This window comes from Nuphar pumila, chromosome 3 (genome assembly GCF_984573655.1).
Source record: "Nuphar pumila chromosome 3, dmNupPumi1.hap1.1, whole genome shotgun sequence".
Taxonomy (NCBI): Eukaryota; Viridiplantae; Streptophyta; class Magnoliopsida; order Nymphaeales; family Nymphaeaceae; genus Nuphar; species Nuphar pumila.
This window is the reverse complement of record NC_143251.1, coordinates 142,244,584-142,265,305: the sequence shown is the minus strand read 5'-3', so window position 1 is coordinate 142,265,305 and position 20,722 is coordinate 142,244,584. Positions and strand designations below refer to the sequence as shown.

The following is a 20,722-nucleotide window of genomic DNA, read 5'->3' as shown; positions in this document are numbered from 1 at the left end:
GCAAAAATATATGCAAGCAAACAAGAGCATATGTATTTCAAGAAGTATGAAACCACACCTCAAACTCATAAGCAACTATGCAAAATAATGCTCGAAGAATGAAATTGTACCTCGACCCATGAGCATACAAACAAGAAAATACGCAATGCAGAAACAATATAACTCTAAGCATGTCTAGCATGGGCATCTTAATTATTTCAACTTAATTAGGTTCATCTATTTCCCTTTGTGCGACTTTACCCTACCTCGGAATGTTGCGAGTTTGCGATAGTCTCTGAGCGTAGGCAAGCACGAGCCACGAAGGGCGAGCAGGGTCCACCGTTCAACCTGCGATGCTTAGAACGTTAGCAATATGCCCTAATACAAATGAGAAGCGGGTCCGGTAAGACCTGTTGTGGTACCGGACCCTAAATACGAGGGTGGGCAAGGAGCTCAGCTCCTTGCAGAAGAGGGACAAAGGCAACAAGGCAGGGAGCCCGAGGTTCCCTGCTTGCTGGGACAGTAAAGGGTAGAGGAACAAGGGGAGTATGTTAAAATGTATCTAATATATATATATATATATATAATATATATTCTGTATATTACAAAATACCCGATAGGGGTAGTTTTGTAATTTCACAATAGTTGTTTTAGAAAACAACTATTTTCAGTTTTCATTTAAATGTATTTTTCTTTTTTTATTTTTTCCTTTTATTTTTTGTATTTTTTAAATATAAAAAAGGGGCTCCAACATAGAGTCGTTGGAGCCCCCAACGGTCACAAATGTGACCGTTGGGGGCTCCCAACGACTCCATGGGAGCCCCCTTTTTTGCTCCCCTTTTGAGGCATTTTGCCTCCTCCTCTCTCCTCTTCCTTTTGTATAAATAGGGGTGATCCCCTTGTATATTTTTCATGCTTGAGAGCTTCACTCTCTTTTCAATAAGAGGCTTTGTATATTGTTGCCTTCTTAAAGGCTTGTGCTTGTATTGTCCCTTCGTGGACTTGTGATATTGTCTCTTTTTCATTGTTGTATGTGCTTGTATGCACTCTTTATATTTCCGCAATATCTCGTTACATGGTATCAGAGCCACTCGATTCTTGAAGGAAAGGTGTGGTTCGTGTTTTTTCATATCTAATAGATATCTTCTCACTTCTTGGCAACATCATGGAGACAAAAATTGACCTTTCTTTCAAGCTCAATGGAAAGAATTATATGATGTGGGCATCGGCAATGGAAAATAATCTCAAAGGGAAGAAGCTTTGGGGTTTTGTCATGGGTTCCATTCCGGAACCTAAGCTTATGCTCACGAAGATTGAAGAAGGTCAAGAAAAGGCTCTTGAAGGAGATGCTCGCCTCAAGGCCATTGAAAGTCATCAAAAGGAAGTGGAAGATTGGGAAAGCAATCACGCAAAAATCCTTGCGTGGTTTATGAATAATGTGGAGCTTAAGGTATGTGCTAATATAGCTAAATTCCGTAGAGCCAATGAGGCTTGGTCCTTTATGAAGGGTATGTATACCCAAAAGGATCTTGCAAGAGCATACTTCTTGCAAGAAAAGATTAGAACCACCAAGCAAGGTGATTCTAGCATTCAAGACTACTATAGTGCTTTAAACCCACTATGGGATGAATTGGCTCTCTTGGAGCAAAAATGGGTTTCTATGGAAGACATTGATTTAAGGCAAAAACAAATGGAACAAGAGCGATTGTTTCAATTTCTTTTTGGGCTACGTCCCGAATTTGAGCAAGTGAGATCTTCACTTCTCCATAGATCTATTTTTCCTCCTATTGAGGATGCTATTGCCGAAATCACTCAAGAGGAGACAAGGCTTGGCATGAGTAAGCATGTTGATGAAGTCCTTGCCATATCCAAACCGGGTAATAATGTTAGAACCTATAAGCCTCCTCATTTTGGGAAACAAGGAAACTACAATGGAGGAAGAAAAATGATTGTTTGTCATTATTGCAATGAGCCGGGTCACATTAGACCCGCTTGTCCTAAGCTTATTGGAACCTTCAAGCCTAAAGTGGCTTCTCTTGAGGAAACCACCACCAAAGAAGATGAAGGCAAGAACAATGACATCAAAGAAACTCTTGGACAAATATCTATGGCTCTCCAACAAATGCTAAAAGTTTCTTCCTCCATATCGGGTGCGGGTATTGCTTCATCATCTTCACCCGGTACGTATTCTTGGATCCTTGACTCCAGAGCTTCTTTTCATATGACCCCTCATGAAAATGCACTTGTTGATGTTTGCACCAATTCAAAGGACTCTTGTGTCTCTACGGCCGATGGAACTTTTTTAAAAATTTCAAGTATTGGTTCTTTTAAAGATTCACAAAAATTTTGTGTTCCAAAAGTAAGAGTTGTTCCTAAACTAAATTTAAACCTATTTTCGGTTTCTCAAATTGCCGACCATGGATGTGAAATATCTTTCTCATCTAATGGTTGCTTTGTGCAGGATCTCCGGTCCGGGAAGCGGATTGGGCAAGGCCATAGAAAGGGAGACCTATATTATATGGACCATCTTGATCTCCCTACAAACTTTTTTTGTTCTTATGTCCAAGAAAAAAACATGGCAACTTGGCATAAAAGACTTGCTCATCCAAGTTATTCCAAAATGTATCTCTTTCCTTTTGGAAACAAATTTTGTAAGGAAAAAGAAATTAATTGCAAAGATTGCATTTTTGGAAAAATGAAGTCTATTCCATTTGCAACTAGAACTTTTCTTTCATCAAGGCCTTTTGAATTGGTGCATTCGGATGTTTGGGGGCCTTCTCCGGTTATGTCTAAAGGGGGTTATTCATATTATGTCACGTTTATTGATGATTTTACTCGGTATGTTTGGATTTATTTCCTTAGTCATAAATCGGAAGTATTTACTTTCTTTAAAGATTTTCATAAAAAGGTTCAAAATCAATTTCAAAGTAACATATCTATTTTAAGATCCGATTCCGGTGGCGAATACTTATCTCACGAATTCCAAAACTATTTAACCCAAAATGGCATTTGCCATCAAAAGTCATGTCCTAGGACTCCCCAACAAAATGGCCTAGCGGAAAGGAAACATAGGCACATTATTGAAACCGCTAGAACATTACTTATTTCTAAGAATATTCCAAAGAAGTTTTGGGCTGAAGCCGTCTTAACCTCAATCTATCTAATCAATAGAATGCCCTCTTCTAAGTTAAAAAATGCTTCTCCATATGAAAAACTCTTTAAATTTTCACCCGATTTCAATCGTCTTCGTATTTTTGGTTGCAAATGTTTTGTCCTATCACACAAAAGGGATAAGTTATCTCCAAAAGCAATTGAATGTGTATTTCTAGGATATGGTGAAAATCAAAAAGGGTATAGATGTTATGATTTTAAGAATGATAAATTATATATTTTAAAAGATGTAACATTTCTAGAAGAAGAAAACGGTTTTGATAAACTAGAATAAACAAATGAAATTGACTATATATTCTTATATGATCTTATTGATGACATACAAGAAGATTTTCTTGAAAACATTGATGATTCTCGTGAGGTATCCCCTCTTGACATAACACCCTCAAATGATAGTGATTCTAATATAAATGTTCATGATAGCGATACCAATATAAATGTTTACTCAAGAAGAAATCAAGAAAATCCTATTAGTGCCCTCGAAAAATACTCTCAAATTTCTGAATCCACTGAGGAACCACAAGTTAGGCATTCTTCTAAAATATCAATACCTCCAAATAGGTTTGTATCCTATGATTCCTTAACTCCCAACTATCGGGCATGTTTAATAACCTTACACTCTTATTTTGAACCGGCACACTATAATCAAGCTAAATCTATACCTCATTGGGTTGAAGCAATGCAAGTTGAACTTAATGCGCTAAAAAAGGCCAATACTTGGGAAATAGTTAATCTACCCTCACACAAAAAACCTATTGGTTGTCGCTGGGTCTTCAAAGTTAAAACTAAAAGCGATGGCTCTTTAGAATGATATAAAGTTAGATTAGTTGCTAAGGGATACTCCCAAGAATATGGCATTGATTACGAAGAAACATTCGCTCCTGTAGCTCGAATGACCAGTGTTAGGACTTTAATAGCTGTTGCATCAACCAAAAAATGACCTATTTATCAACTTGATGTAAAAAATGTTTTTTTAAATGAAAGTTTAAGTGAAGAAGTTTATATGGATCCGCCACCCGGAATAAATCTTAAGCAAGGTCAAACTCTTCGGCTTTTAAAGGCATTATATGGCCTTAAACAAGCTCCTAAGGCTTGGTATGATCGTTTCAGTGATATCATGATAAAGTTAGGATTTCACTCTTGTTATACTGACACTGCTTTTTTTGTTAAACATGCAGGTTCTAGTATCGTAATTTTGTTGCTTTATGTTGATGATATGATTATCACTGGGAATGATCAAAATAGTATTATTAATGTTAAAAATATGTTAAAAAATAATTTTGATATGTCTGACTTAGGTTTTCTCAGATATTTTCTTGGAATTGAAGTTGCATATTGTCCTAGAGGATATATTTTGTCACAGATGAAGCTTGCTGCAGATATATGTTCTAAGTCTGGGATTTCCGATGATAAGAAAGTAGAGACTCCCGAGGTTATTAATGCCAAATTGCGGTTGGAGGATGGGGTTCTTCTGGAAGATCCTACACCTTACAGACAACTCATTGGGTCTCTTACCTATTTAACCATCACCAGACCAGATATCACTCATGCGGTTCACTCTGTTAGCCAATTTCAGCATGCTCCTACAACTGTGCATATGAGTGCTGTTCTCCGAATCATCCGCTACATTCGGAATACCATCAATAAAGGGCTATTTCTATCCTCCTCTTCTTTCTTGAATCTTCTTGCTTATACTGATGCAGATTGGGGAGGTAATCCCAATGATCGAGTCTCAACTACTGGTTTTTGTGTTTTTCTAGGAGACTCTTTGATTGCCTGGCGATGCAAGAAGCAGCAGAAAGTTTCACTATCATCCACTGAAGCTGAGTACCGGGCTATGGCAACCACGACAATGGAACTTGTATGGCTTCGCAGTTTGCTTAAAGACATGGGAGTTGATATCACCGAAGCCTCAAAGCTTTGTTGCGACAACAAGAGTGCCATCTATATTGCGAGCAATCATACTTTTCATGAGCGTACAAAACATATCGAAATGGATTGCCACTATGTCCGTGACGAATTCTTGCGAGGAACTATTTCTCTTCCGTATGTCACTTCAGAATATCAGTTGGCGGACTTCTTCACTAAAGCTCTTCCGGCTCCTCGCTTCATGTTTCTTCTTGGCAAACTTTCCGTCATCTCCCCGTAAAGTTTGAGGGGGGGTGTTAAAATGTATCTAATATATATATATATATAATATATTCTGTATATTACAAAATACCCGATAGGGGTAGTTTTGTAATTTCACAATAGTTGTTTTAGAAAACAACTATTTTCAGTTTTCATTTAAATGTATTTTTCTTTTTTTATTTTTTCCTTTTATTTTTTGTATTTTTTAAATAACAAAAAGGGGCTCCAACATAGAGTCGTTGGAGCCCCCAATGGTCACAAATGTGACCGTTGGGGGCTCCCAACGACTCCATGGGAGCCCCCTTTTTGGCTCCCCTTTTGAGGCATTTTGCCTCCTCTCTCCTCTTCCTTTTGTATAAATAGGGGTGATCCCCTTGTATATTTTTCATGCTTGAGAGCTTCTCTCTCTTTTCAATAAGAGGCTTTGTATATTGTTGCCTTCTTAAAGGCTTGTGCTTGTATTGTCCCTTCGTGGACTTGTGATATTGTCTCTTTTTCATTGTTGTATGTGCTTGTATGCACTCTTTATATTTCCGCAATATTTCGTTACAGAGTAGAGCCCCCTGTCAACAAAGCATATGGCAGGGGGGGGGGGGGCGAAGCCCCCTGTCGGCAAAACAAGAGAGACAAGGGGAGCAGAGCCCCCTGTCAACGAGGCAAACGGCAGGGACCTCCTGCCGACAAGACAAGAAGGACAGGGGGGAACGGAGCCCCCCCGTCGACAAAACAAACGGCAAGGGGGTTGAGCCCCCTGCCGGTAAGACAAGAGGGATAGGGGGAACGGAGCCCCCTGTCGACACCACGAACGGAAGGGGGCTCTGCCCCCCTGCCGGCAAGGAAAGAGGGACAGGGGGAACGGAGCCCCCTGTCGACATATGAACGGCAGGGGCTCCGCCCCTTACTGGCAAGGAAAGAGGGACAGGGGGAACAAAGCCCCCTGTCGACACAATGAACGACAGTGGGGGCAGGGTTTACCTGAGGAGAAGAAAGGCGGGTGGCGGCCGTCAGCGCAGTAGTCGAAGGTCGCTGCTCGCAGCAAAGAGGAGGGAGAAGGTGGTGGTCGTCGGGTCGCTGGCACCTCCGCAGTAGAGGGAAGAAGAAGGTGGAAGGGGGTGAAGACCGGCAGCGAGTGGTCACCGGAGACAGCAATCGCGGGGAACGAGATGAGGCGACGGGGTTTGCGAGAAACAGCACCAGCGCAAGGAGAGCGAGGAGGAGACTCGAGAGGGAGGTGCGGTCGGGGTTGCCGGCGAGGCTGTCGCTCGTAGGGAACAAGAAGGGGGGGGGGGGGGGGGGTGCATCGATCCTCCTCTCCCACAATGCTCTTAAAGAGCTCGGGGAGGGGCGACATCTAGGGAAACCCTCAAGGGGTTTCCTTATCCTGCCGAGGGGGGTGGAGCGGCGCGGGTGAGGTGCGGTGCACAGGGGAGGGTTTTGTTTTAAAACCCTCATCATGCGTCGGGTTTTAAAACCCCAACGAGAACGGGCCAGGGTCGGGTCCAGACCCGACCCGACTCGGGTCCGATTTTTTTTTTTTACATGGGTTTTACAACACAGGCACCTTCTTGATGTTGCATGTACCCTTATGATTCAATCCAATGTTCCTGCGTTATATTGGGGTGATGCGGTTATCACTGCTTGTTATCTGATCAACTGCATGCCTTCATCTTCCATGGGAGATCAAATTCCACTACAGATCCTAAATCCAAATGCCCCACTCTTCTCTTTCTCACCTAAAATATTTGGATGTGTTTGTTTTGTGCACAAACTTGGACTTGACCGTGATAAATTAATTGCTCAAGCTACAAAATGCATGTTTATAGGTTATTCAAAAAATCAAAAGGGATATCGATGTTTTGATCCAATTTCTCGGCGAGAGTATGTCAGTGCGGATGTATCTTTCTTGGAATCCATTCCATATTACTCTAGTACCGATACTCAGATGCAAGTTGATCCAGCTGAGTTTTTTTCACTTCCTGTACCTCATTTTCCTTTGGAATCTGTGCCCCCATTACCGAACCAAACTTTATCTTCTTCATGATTTCATAATCCTCCATTGGTATATGTGCGTAGAGCTCCACCCCCTCCAGTGCCTTCATCTTCTTCTTCTCCTGAGGTAAGTACTACTGACAACAGTGATCTTCATGATGATGATAACAGGCCAATCGCTCTACGGAAAGAGACACGACAATGTACCTTATATCTCATATCTCATTTTGTGTCTGATGCCAGAATTGGAAATCAGATGAAAGCTTTTATTCCAGCCTTATCTGCTGAAACTATTCCTTTGAACTATCAACAAGCAGAGCTCGATAACAGGTGGAAGCTGGCTATACAAGAAGAAATAGATGCTTTATTGTCTCAACATACATGGGATCTAGTTGATTGCCCAGTGGATGCTGACATTGTTGGATGCAAATGGGTATATACAATAAAATACAAATCAGATGGTTCTATTGAAAGGTACAAGGCCAGATTAGTAGCAAAAGGGTATACTCAGACTTATGGTATTGATTTCTTTGAAACTTTTTCTCCTTTTGCACAGATGGGTACCATTCGTCTTGTTCTCTCAGTAGTTGTTCACCATGGATGGAGTTTGTGTCAATTAGATGTGAAAAATACATTTCTATATGGGGATCTGTCTGAGACAGTATACATGCAACAACCTCCTGGATTCGAGGTTAGGGGGAGTGTCAGAAGGTGTGTAGATTAAGAAAGGCGATATATGGTTTGAAACAAAGTCTGCGTGCATGGTTTCAAAAGTTGTTTGAAGTGATGTCAAGTTTTGGCTTTAATAGGTCGACGGCAGATCATACATTATTTATTAAGAAAACTAACTCAGGTATAGTTGTTATGGTGGTATATGTGGATGACATCATTCTTACAGGAGATGATACGAAAGATATTGAAGCTACAAAGGCTTATCTTCAAAAACATTTTGTTACAAAAGACCTTGGTTCACTTAGATATTTTCTGGGTATAGAAGTTGCCAGGAGCCGTGAAGGGATGACTTTGACTCAACGGAAATATGTTCTTGACCTATTAAAAGAAACTGAAATGTTGGGAGCTAAACCAGCTAATATTCCCATGGACTATAAAGTTCAGTTGTTTGAAGAAGGGTCAAAACCTGTTGATAGCAAAAGCTATCGCTCACTGGTAGGGAAGCTACTATATGTAACTGTGACCAGACCTGATATTGCTTTAGCAGTAAGCAAAGTTAGCCAATTTATGGACAAACCAACTGAGGTACACTGGAATGCAACAATAATGATTCTCAGGTACTTAAAATCTTCTCTTGGAAAAGGGTTATTATTCAAGAAAGGTGGAACCCTGGAAATAGTGGCTTACTCTGATGCTGACTATGCAAGATCTATAGTGGATAGAAAATCTACCACCAGATTCTGTGTGTTTATGGGAGATAACCTAATTTCATGGAGAAGTAAGAAGCAAAATGTGGTTGCTAGGTCGAGTGCAGAATCAGAATATAGGGCTATGGCCCAAACAATTGCTGAATTAATGTGGGTTCGTACTGTACTAAATGATCTTCAGGTGAAGATTTCCTCTCCCATGACAATGATGTGTGATAACAAGGCAGCCACATATATAGCGAACAATCCTGTCTTTCATGAGAGGACAAAACATATTGAGGTTGATTGCCACTATGTAAGAGATATGGTTCAAGCTGGTCATATTGCTACCAAATATCTAAAGTCGAAGGACCAAGTTGCAGATATGTTTACAAAGCCTCTTGCTAGACCAAATTTCTCAAAATGTTGTGACAAGCTGAACATGATTGATATCTATGCTCCAGCTTGAGGGGGAGTGTTGAGACTAATTGTCTATTGAGGTTTTAAGCTTAAGCTTTCTTAAAAAGTAGGTTATTTGATATTTCATAATTAAGGAGGGACTTTTATGTAATTTTTTATATTGGCTTCTCTCTATTTAACTTAGAGGAGATTAGCCCTAAGTATGAAATTAACGAGTTCTCTCTCTCTCTCTCTCTCTCTCTCTCTCTCTCTCTCTCTCTCTCTCTCTCTCTCTCTCTCTGCCTCGGTTCTAGTGCACCTCATTCAAGTCTCCACAAAACACAACTACATCTTTAACCTCTCTTGATTTGCAATTAATAATTCAGTGAACGTATTTTTCACAACTGGTGATGTGATTGAAAATTTAGATTTTAGCATTTCAAAACTTAGTATCATCTGATGGAGAACCAAAACAATTTTGACCCACCTCCAAAGCATGTACTTGAAGAAATAGCAAAATCAATGCATGCAAAAAGTTGATCTCAAGAAAAATCCATATCTCATTACATGGAGCAAGAATGGCCAGAGAGCTGCTTGCAAACATCACATTATCTCAGAAGTGTTGCTGCAAGGAAAGAAAACAGGCGACCTCTAATGAAGTCCATATCTTATTACATGGCATAACAGTGAGCAGTTTGGTTGTTGCCTATATCACATTATCGCAATGTAAATCATAATTGGAACTTCAACTGTCATCAAGCCTTTTGCATAATCATTTGAGCAAGCATCTATCATGAAAATTAATAAATTGAAAACGGAGTTAGGGCATACTGAAGAAGGGACACTGATCAGTATAAAAGGATCATCTTTATCCTTTTTTGAGGTGATCACATCAAATATGCAGCATTACTACATACATATTCTTGTCATTCCTTAGCTTTTGGTAACATATCCGGAAATTCCTTTTCACCGTTCTCAAAGTCCCTCTTTCTTCACCTTTTTATGAATAAGAGTTCCTCAATGTATGAAGACAGTATCAGACCTCTAGAATCTCTCCATCATTCAATTTGAAGAACCTTAGTTTCTGTTAGGCATTCAGTATTATGACATCATGCCTAGCCCAGTGAGAGCTTCCATTTTGGTGCTTCACAGCTCCATCTGAAAGGTTTGATTGCAAGGCATTTTCTGAAATTTATCGAACTTTATCAAAAAATCTATCTCAAAATAGTACATTCTTGGAAAAGAGATATCAGTATGTGTGAGAATCTCTCTTCTGTTTAGCAAGTAAAATGGTATTTTTCTTCATGAAAAGGGTGATCAAGTGAAGAAGGAAAACTTTTAGTGGAAGGAAAGGCTCAACGTGAAACAAGTGGAGTAAAGAACAATGGTTAAGGAAACAATAAAGATGGTCCCTTCCAAAAAAAATCGTGATTGTAGATGATGAATCATTAAAGTGCATCCAAACCATTAAGTGGAACATTGTAGCCCAAAAGATCGAACTTTCAAATCAGCAGCATCATGTTTGATGAGAAAAACTATGAGGCCTGGTCACTTTTTGTTCGACAACAACCTAAGGTATATCAATGAAAGGATAAAAAAATCCAACAAAAATGATACAAATTATTTGGATTAGGAATGCAAAAACTACCTTGTAATGCTTGGCATGAGATCCTCATATGGAGAAAATTCATGAGCTTTAAAAACTATCAAGTCTGGGATGTGGTGCTTACCTCATTTTTAAAAGCTTTTTCAAAAGGCTCAGTGATGGAGGAACTAACTTGCTAGAAGGAGCAAAGGTTATGATATGGTGGACCGGATTTTGATAGATTAGGGAGTCTATTGTTTTGGGGAACTTGTTGAACCCTAAATGGGGACTATTTTATTATATTCATGATTTGATTTATTCGATGTGTGGGATGTATGTTGATTGTGTATATTAAATTTGTAATGTGTCCCGGATCTTTGGGATATCTTTATGCAATGTTTTAAAATTATTTATTCCTTTAAAAAAAAACCGCAAAAATTTCGATGGTCAGTTTGGGGTCGTTACGCTACATGTCCAACTTTTAATGAATTAAGGCCAGTGATTTTTTACTATGAAGTGATGTTTGGTCTATCTTATGAGTATGAAAAGAAATAATGAATCCAGTACATGCATGAAGTTCATATACAACATCTGGATGCTGTCAAGGAGAAAGAGGTGAAAATGCACCCAAAAGAAGAGATCAAGGCAAAAGATTTTACTTCCTAAACCTTAAATGATTATTATCAACATTCCACACCTCCTCTGGATCAAACTGATTCTACCATAGCAACATTTCTTACAAGAAACTATATGACAAAAAGATTTCATGATCTGAATGCTACATCCAGATTACCTTATAACTGTTCAAAGACCAAAAACTAAAGGCCCCCAATGTCCAGTTAAAAATAACAACAACAACAACTACGCCTTCATCCCAAAACAATTGGGGTCGGCGATATGAACCAAAAAAGAAAATCATTCTGGGTCTTCCACATGAATCCTTCTCCTCCAATCATTTCTATCCAATGCCATGTCCTCGGTGAGGTTCAAAGCATTCATATCCTTTCCTATCACCTCCATCCATGTCTTCCTAGGCCTACCCCGACCTCTTTTAACTAATATATTTTCCCATTTCTCCATCCTTCTAACTGGAGCATCATTAGGCCTTCGCCGAATATGTCCAAACCACCGTAAACGATTCTCTCTCATCTTATTTTCAATGGGTGCAACGCCTACCTTCTTACGTATCTCCTCGTTCCGAATCTTATCTTTTATTGTATTTCCAGACATCCATCTCAGCATACGCATCTCAGCTACACTCATTTTTTGAATATGATAAATAGGTTGGTAAAGTGAAGTTAGGAAATGAATAAGTGGAAGAACATGTCCAAGAGGTTGGTAAAGTGATGTTAGGAAATGAATGAGTGGAAGAACAGGTCCAAGAATGAAGTTCTAAACGTTCATTATGAATCCTGTGTATTAAAAAACAACAGTGTGAAAATTGCAGACAAGAAGATATTTCAGACATAATTAAAGGCAAACAGAAGGCAGCAAGATGCATTTCCTTTGAATATTAGAAATACCAGTTTAACAAAAATAGCAACAGTTTAACAAAATCATGTATTAAATGCCAAGCATTTTCAATTCACAAAGGTCTGATGGGTTACAAGCAACTTACGTTCCATCTGAAAGGACCTTCATATCAACAGCATGATCCTGGATTGCACCATTCACTTTTCTCATATGATACTCCGGAAGTGTGTCTGCCATGGAATCAGCATCTAAGGAACCTCGAGTCTTCTCGACTGCAACAAATTCACTTTATCAGACTCAACTGAACTTAATCATATATATACTCACCCTTCAATATACAATTTATGGCAGAATATCCTAAGTGAATTTACCGATCTCAAGAAATCAAAATGATAATTCTGTAATCATAAATTAGTCTGCTGTTTCTTCCAACTGAAAAAGTGTTTTCCATAATGAAGAATGTGTTTACATTGCTTGCTCAATAGAATCAGCACAATTAAAATGTTGCTGGAAAGTACAGCTTAACAACAATCATACAGAAACATTTATTGGTATATCCTCAGGCTAACATACTTAACCCGATAAACCATCACCAAGAATGTCTTCCAATAAAACATTTCCTATCTCTTCCCTGATAAGTGATGGACCAGCCTCTCTTAAAATCTCATCAGATAATGTAGTTGTCAATGCAATGCATCTGCAAAATGAAGGCTAGTTAGAGCACTAATAAACCATCACTGTCATCTTATAAGTTATAAGCAAAAGAAGAAAGGAAGATGAAACCGCACAGGAATAGATCTCTCATGGAATAAGGTGCAAGGAATGAAGAAATCGAAAAAGGCATATATATATATATAAACACATCACTTAGCAAGAATAAATCACACCATTAGAGTTGGACCTCCCAAAACATAAATAATCAGCATTCCTCTTTCCATTAGGTCCCTGACAAAGCAAAGCAGGGACTGCTCACCTTTTCTTTAAAAGGGCAAGCAGGTCGGATCACATATATGGAAGCGTGAATACATTATGAAAAGGAAAGAAAGTAAAGTATTGGTTCTATACATTTTTTATTCAATCATCTGAGGGTATAACATGAAAAGTAGAAGTAAAGTATTGGTTCTATGAAATGCCCATGTCTAACCTGTGTAATAAACAAAAAGAACGTAAATGGGAAAAAGGACAAAAAGACCACTACACATGAAGAATAACATAAGCATGGATACAATATTAACTATACACACAATCAAACTAAAATACTATTATGCAGAAATTGCAGCATTTATGATCGAAGCAGGAAAATGGGCAAAGCAAGTAAAACTCGACTTTTTCAGGCTCAGCTTGTTCAAGTTCCATACCAGCTCAAGCTCTTGGGCTCTGCCCCAATGAGCTCAAGCATATATATCACAATTAACAAGCCTATTTGGTCAGTAGGGATGTCAACGGGTCGGATGTCGGGTCAAAATCCAATTAGTCAGATTCGGTAGCCAAATCTGGATACAATTAAAAATCGAACTGGGGTTCAGTATTGAGTTTTGCATTGAAACCCAAATCTGAATCCGATCAAGAACTGAATCTGAGTAAAACCAGAACTCAATCAAGTTAAATATCGGATTTTAAGCTAGATGGATCCGGATTCGATTTTATCTTTTTCCATCCGATTAGGTCAGATCCGATTAAGTCAGATTGGGTAATGCCTAGATCTGACCCAAGTCCGACCCGTTGACATCCCTATTGGTCAGCATGTCAAACATGACAAGCTCGGGAGACTATAACACAAGCCTCAAAAAGCTCATTGACAAACCAGACCAAGACAAGTTAGAAGTGATTCAATTTGCTTACCACACCTATTTATGATGCATATGCTTTTACATGTTATTAATTGGTTAAGCATGAAAATGCGATAGAGATCTTCATATTATGTGTTATATGGAAAAAAACCATGTGACTTGCAGTTGTACACGACATGAATATGTTGACTAGAGTTTCAGAAATAAAAGGCTCCTAAAGCAGAAATTTATGATTTTTGGGTATTTTTAATGTTATTGCTTCTATTTATTTTTATAAACTGTAAAAAAGTGTATCAAAAGACAAATCATCAATATATTCTTAGAAAATTTTTATGGCCAAACAAAGAATAAATAATGTCATTGATTGCCTATGTCAGACAGATACTTCATTTTGGTTCCTGTTCCATATCCCCTTAAATACTAGTCCTATTCAAACTTAATAAAAATGGTTGTATCCCCATATCTGTAGCCATATCCATGTGACATAGTTGAATACCTTTTCGGTCCTATAGATATGGTCATTTTCAGTCTTCAGTTTGAGACCCAAAAGAGTAGTTGGTATGAGAATTCCACATGTATAGATCATTCTTGGACCATTAGGTTCACAGTCCTGTGGCTCCTGCCCCTCGCACTCTCTTCTGACCATGTAAAATATTTGTATATCTTACTCTACCTACAAGTGGCAGCAAGCACTAACAGTTATACAGATAATGAACACTGGATGTTCGGGATATAAAAGGTTCGGATTCATGTCAGATGTGGCCAATACCAGATCCGACTAATCGAATATTAGCTAAACAGATTCAGGTTCTGATTCGGACTCGGACTCAGATGGTGAAAAGCTCATAACAAATTCAGTTTTTTATTTGTAATCAGATTCGGATATTCGTTGGATTCAGTAGTAAAAAATCAAAATCATATTCACGTCCGATTATATTCAGATATGGTTTTGGCTTGCCAAATCAAACTAAAAGCAGTTAGATTCGGTTGGATATCAGATAAAATCCGACCCATTGACATCCTTCGTGTATGCCAGAAGTAGGACTATGTAATAGGTCAGAGCAATCAATTGGAAATTGCAAAATCACAAATTAAATTGATCTGAACATGGCGAAATACTCGTGGGGTGTCCTTGACAGTGAATTTGTAACAGCATTGGATGTGCTAGCATGGCCATATAAGTTGAGAAAAGAAGGAAAAACAAGAAGAAAATCTGTTTCAAAACTAAAATGGAGATCGCTTGAAAGTTCTTTGAAATAACAGTGCCACTGAATGAAGAAATTGAGAATATCCTATACTTGCCTCATATTTGCAGCTTTTGCAGCTTGAATTCCAGCAAGTGCATCTTCAATAACAATGCACTGCCAAACGGCTTTAATAATTAGCAAACATGAATTGATATTTCATCATAGTTCAGCAGCAAAAAAGAAAATATATATCACATAAAAGTAAACAATGCTCTCAACAATTGTCCTTTTCCTTTTTTGTTTCAAATAAAACTAAATGCAATGCATCAGGAATGTATTTCTAAAGTGTATTCAAGAAACCACAGTTTGTTTTCAATTAGGCAAGCTTTACTGATTTATGCAAGGAAAGTTTTTTGAAACCATGACCTGACCCCTTAGGCGCCAACAAGGCCTAGTATCTGTTTTCATTCATTATCTGCAAGGACATTATATTTATTGAGTATTTAAATGACATAGGCGTTCACTTTCTTAATTGTGGCTAAGGTTACATTTGTGCAGTTGGGCAGTTGGGATATCATAAACATCTATCACCAACTTTCATTTAAAATATATTTTGCAAAAAATAGACATGAAGCCAGGGGGGCACAGCCTGTGGAAAAGACCTCGAGGTAAAAAAGCAGTACCTCGTGCTGCATGGTATTATACACCAGTGTTCATGCACCCATTCACAGCAAAATACTGTTACTACATTTTTTGAAATTCTATGAAACAATAATAAAGAATTGTCATTTATCTTACCTATTCCCATTAGGATGAACTGTAAAAGTTTACCTCATTAATTATGTACCTGTTGTTATTTTGGGGGTTAATCTGAAAAGCATCCGCCCATGGCATTTCAGTTCTATGGACCAAGGTTGTAAGTAGTGTATTGTTACCCGTATCGGTCGGGCCCAAAGTTAGATACTAATCATAGTGTATCGTAAAAAATCATAATTTTTGATAAAAAAAATTAAAATTCCAAAAAAATAAAAAATAGCAAAAATTCTAAAAAAATCATAACACATGAAACAATGATGAATTGCACAAAATACAACCATAAAATAACATATGAAACATTTATGTCTCTATGATCTGCATAAGACATCATCAAACATCAACTAATATAGATAATATTGCATACATATCACACAAGAACAATGCAAAATATTAAATAACTTGCAATTAAGAATATGTATTGTCATTAAGAATATGCCACAAGACTCAAACTTTCAAATTACATAAACAAAAACAAAATAACCAAGTTTATGAACACTTAAGCATTAAATAACTAAGTTTTTTTAAAATATAACCTCAATCATCATCATCATTATTTTCTTCTTCTCTTGATGTTATGCTAAGGGTTGTAGAATCAAAAGTAGGAAGCTCATCTTAGTCGTACACATCCTCCCAAGGCTGCGGATAGGGGTGGCAATCGGGTCGGGTTGGCGGGTCAGCATACCTCAACCCGAACCCGACCCGTTTATTAAACGGGTCGGCTGTGGCAAACACTAACCCGACCCATTTAATAAACGGGTAACCCGACATGACCCGCCAACCCGTTTAATAAATGGGTTGGGTCGGGAAAATGGGTTGGTGGGTCGCGGGCGGGTTGGTGGGCGGGTTGGTGGGTCGGGTTGGCGGGTCGGGTTGGCGGGTCGGGTTAGCGGGTTGACCCGCTCGCCTAACCCGTTTATTAAACGAGTTAGCCGGGTTGGCATACCCCCAACCCGAACCCGAACCGTTTAATAAACGGGTTAGGCGGGTCGACCCGTTTATTAAACGGGTTGGCTTAAGCCCAACCCGAACCCGCCTAAGAGGCGGGTTGGCGGGTCGTGTCAGGTTTTGCCACCCCTAGTTGCAGATACTCTATTTCTGGCTCACTCATCTCTTTTTCTGTCTTTTTTCTCTCAGTCCAGTGAGTAACTGTTGGCATTGCCAATTCACAGCATCTGGCAAATCTCTTGACATGCAGGGGCAATGTAACACCCGTATTTTTTAAAAGAAAAAGAAATTAAAAAAAAACACTCGGACCCGTAACCCGGTAGGGTTTAAAAAAAAAAAGGAAACTCGTAACCGCCTTCCCGCTTTAAAGCAACGCCGAGGGAGGGGAGGCCCTCACGCGCAGCCTCCCTCTCCTTTTCCCTTCTCCTCTCTCGCTTACCTGCTCTTCTCCCTGCGTGAGGCAGCCGATGACGCCGGTCCTCCAGGTAAGTTTTGTTTCCTCTCACTTCTCCCTTATCTCTCTCTTTGTGGTTGTCATGAGTTCGACAAGAGGCCGGCAGCCCCCGGCCTTATCCCTCTTCCTCTTTTTGTGTTCGCCGGGAGGCCGGCAGAATGCCGGAGGCCCCTGTCGTGCCTCCCACCTTTTTCCCTCTCCCTTGGGGCCCTGCCGAGGGTCGGCAGGTGGCCAGCAACCCCCTGCCGCCCTTACCCCCTCCTCTGTGGCTCGTCAGGGGGCAAAGGCCGATGCCGCCGTTTTCCCCTTTTGTTCCGGCCAACAGGCAGGGGGACCTTCCCTGAATCCCCTCTATTGGGGTAACCAACAGGGGCCCTGTTTGTCTGGTAAGAAGAGTTGGTGCACGGTACCTTGTGTTGGGGCGCCGCAGGTTCAAAACCCTGTGGTGTAGTGGTATCACCGGTAGGGACCTGCCCGATTCCCCTTGTCAGGGAGACCAACGAGAACTCCGCTTGATTGGTAGGAGCTGTCAGTGCACGTCACCTTGTGGTGGGACGTAGCAAGTTCAAAACCCAATGATGGGGTTCGATAGCAGGTCTGGGCTCGCCTGGTGGCCGAACCCGCACACGTTGTTTTCCGTGTTCTCCTCTTTTCCTTTCGTTTAATCTTTTCCCTGTTGTGACCTATTTCCTATGTTCGGCAGACACCTCCGATGATATTGATTGAGTCGTTCCTCGCCATCAACATCCCTGGGCTTTTCCCCAAGCATCGGATTCTAAGGTACGGGACTTTTTTTGATATATGTGAGAAATTGAGTATGGATAGGTTTCATGTTCGATTTAGCTGGAATTTTAGATTGTTTAATTTGTTGCGAATTAATTCATTCACAGTAGTTGTATCACTGTGTGTATTTTCATTTCAAGAGAAGTTGTGCACTTGTAATCAGGTAAACATTTAAAAAGAAAATGATGCAAGCGATGTATGTGTTTTTACTATTATGTGAGTATTGACAAAACATGCATTTGTGTGTACATGTAAAGTTAATGAGAGCATGCTTTGTTTTATTTTACATCGTGCGATTAGTATGAATATGCACACTTGATAAGAATATGCATTCACATGAGCACATACTTTCAAAAGAAAATATATGTTGGCATGAATGCGTGTATATAGAGGAAAGAAGGCACTTGACATAGTAGCATATGAATTAATTAATTTGCAAGCTCATGGATATTTCTGGTTCATACGCATGATGAAGGGTTGTCTTATATGAATATGCATCTGGAGCATGTGGTTTATGCCATAAATGATATATTGCTTTGGTTTTTGCATATGGTACATCGATGATACAATTGGATCATCGCAGGCCTGAAGATCCTTGAGTACGAGATACTCATTCTTTGCTTATTTTAATGCATCGCAGAAATCATATTTACTTTTAATGCATTGTATTGCACTATTCTATGTGTTTTCACGGACGGGAGTCCCGTGATGGTTCTCACAGAGGTAGATGAGAGCTTTTGCCTTTGCTTTTGCATACGGAATTGCAAAACTAAATAATTGGCTTTTAATAAAAATATAATAAATAAGAATAGTGTAATATACGTTCTGAGATCTCCCATCGGAAGAATGAGAATCTTAGAGATTCGGTCTTGGGGAGACCGCGAGAATACAAAAACTATGTGTGCTTTGTTTTATCTCCTAAACCCGATATTGAGGTTATTTCTCCTGACCAAGGTTTTAGGGAAAGTTCGTCACTTGACCTGGGGTGGTGTGTTTGACACAGCTGTTGTTTTAGTATACCAAGGAAGTGACACTTGTGGGCATGGGGTGTCCCTTGTATCCCCAAAATTAAATGTGGAGGTCTAATATTTCTAAGGTGATTCGGTCGAGGGCTAAGTTTGGAACCAGTAATAAAATACAAATTGTGTGCTAAGCTATCCTGGGAACCTAACTTGACCTCGGGCATTATACCCGTTTGGTGTATCCGCGGACAATGGTAATTAATTAAAAAGAGGAACTTTAATTGTATGCATTTAATAGGGTACACATATGAAAAAAAAACTTTAAAAAAAGATAATAAAGTGTTCATGCATTGCACATAAATCATGCATATTCCTGCTATTCATTAGATCATGCACATTTTACCTATTCTCTTAATTGTTATATGTTGGTGGATGCATGATGTTTAATTTTTAATGCATCTCAAATATCCTGCTTACTTAAATTGTGATACCTTTTATTGATTAATGTTTCTTCATGCTTAATAAATATTCTTTGTTGTATGACTGCTTAATTGAATTATTTCATGAAATCGTATATGTGTTCTTTATGCTCATTTATTTCATTAGAGGGATCTGTACGCAGAATTCTTCGGATTTCTGACCCCCTTTATTTGTGGTTTTTCGCATTCACAGGTGATCAGTGAAGTCGGCTAGCTCCTGGGAGAGCACGAGAGTCACGCTTGGTTTTTTTTTACGGCTTCACTTGCAAACAGAGTTGTTCTTCTTTTCGTTCTTTTAGTTTAGTTGTTTCTTTCAGTTCTTTTGTTTCAGTTAGTTGTTACTTTATTATCCGTTGAGTAGAACATTGTCTTTGGAGTTGGGTTTTGATTCATAAATAAAGAGGTTTGCTTTGGTCCTTGTGGATGATAAATGTAAGTCACTTTGTTGTGTTTGGCTATCCAATTGGAATTGGAACTGTGAAGACTCCGGGTCTCTGGGAAGTTTTCTGCAATGATTTTAAAAAGAATCTGTATTTTTCAAGGGGTATGAGTTGGAGTCGTTACTGGTGTAGTATCAGAGTCACCACAAAATCTTACACTTTTATCATCTTTTTAGTATTAAGTTTTTAAATTTTGGTAAGTGAGCCATGTCCTGAAATGTCAGCAAGTCGTGCCTCGTACTCCAGAGCAGTCTCGTTCACTGGTAAGGCTATTTAATACTTTTATTTAAAGCATATGAACTCTTTATGATTGATTGCATTCATAGTTTAAATTTTTATTTAGTGTGAATTTAAAAGTCTTAGTGTGATTGTATGAAAGTAATTTGTCTGGGATCAATCCTGAGGGGTTAGGGATGTAATATCGCATTTTTCTACAGTTTGTCAAAATTAATCTGGAGTTGGATCAGAATGGATCCAAGGCCTACGATCCGAACTAATATGGATTTGGGTCTTATTTAAGTCCTACTTAAATCTGGATTTGATCCAGATCTTGATCCATTTTCGTTGAACCGAATCCAAATCCAAGCCCAATGTTTTTTCAGCTTCAAATTCAATATAAAGCCTTAATTTGGAGTTTAATAAGATTGATGGAGATAACTTGTCATGAATAAATAGATTTGGCTTTTAGTTGTAGCAGAATCTGATCGTTATTGATTTTAAATCTTAATATAATGACATGTTAGTGTATTTTGTGTTTAGAAGGGCCACTCTATGAAAGTTTT

General features: G+C 39.0%; 1 protein-coding gene across 1 annotated transcript in view; it reads right to left on the bottom strand.

The window, feature by feature from the left end:
• LOC149844167 (haloacid dehalogenase-like hydrolase family protein) overlaps nt 1-20,722 on the bottom strand; it is a 132,046-nt gene that overhangs the window by 42,052 nt on the left and 69,272 nt on the right. Inside the window, exons 6-8 of the mRNA XM_090001049.1 lie at nt 15,177-15,235; nt 12,663-12,781; nt 12,230-12,356 (exon numbers count right to left, since the gene is read on the bottom strand). Of these exons, the coding sequence (XP_089857175.1) occupies nt 12,230-12,356; nt 12,663-12,781; nt 15,177-15,235 (305 nt within the window). The remainder of the gene's footprint in view (nt 1-12,229; nt 12,357-12,662; nt 12,782-15,176; nt 15,236-20,722) is intronic.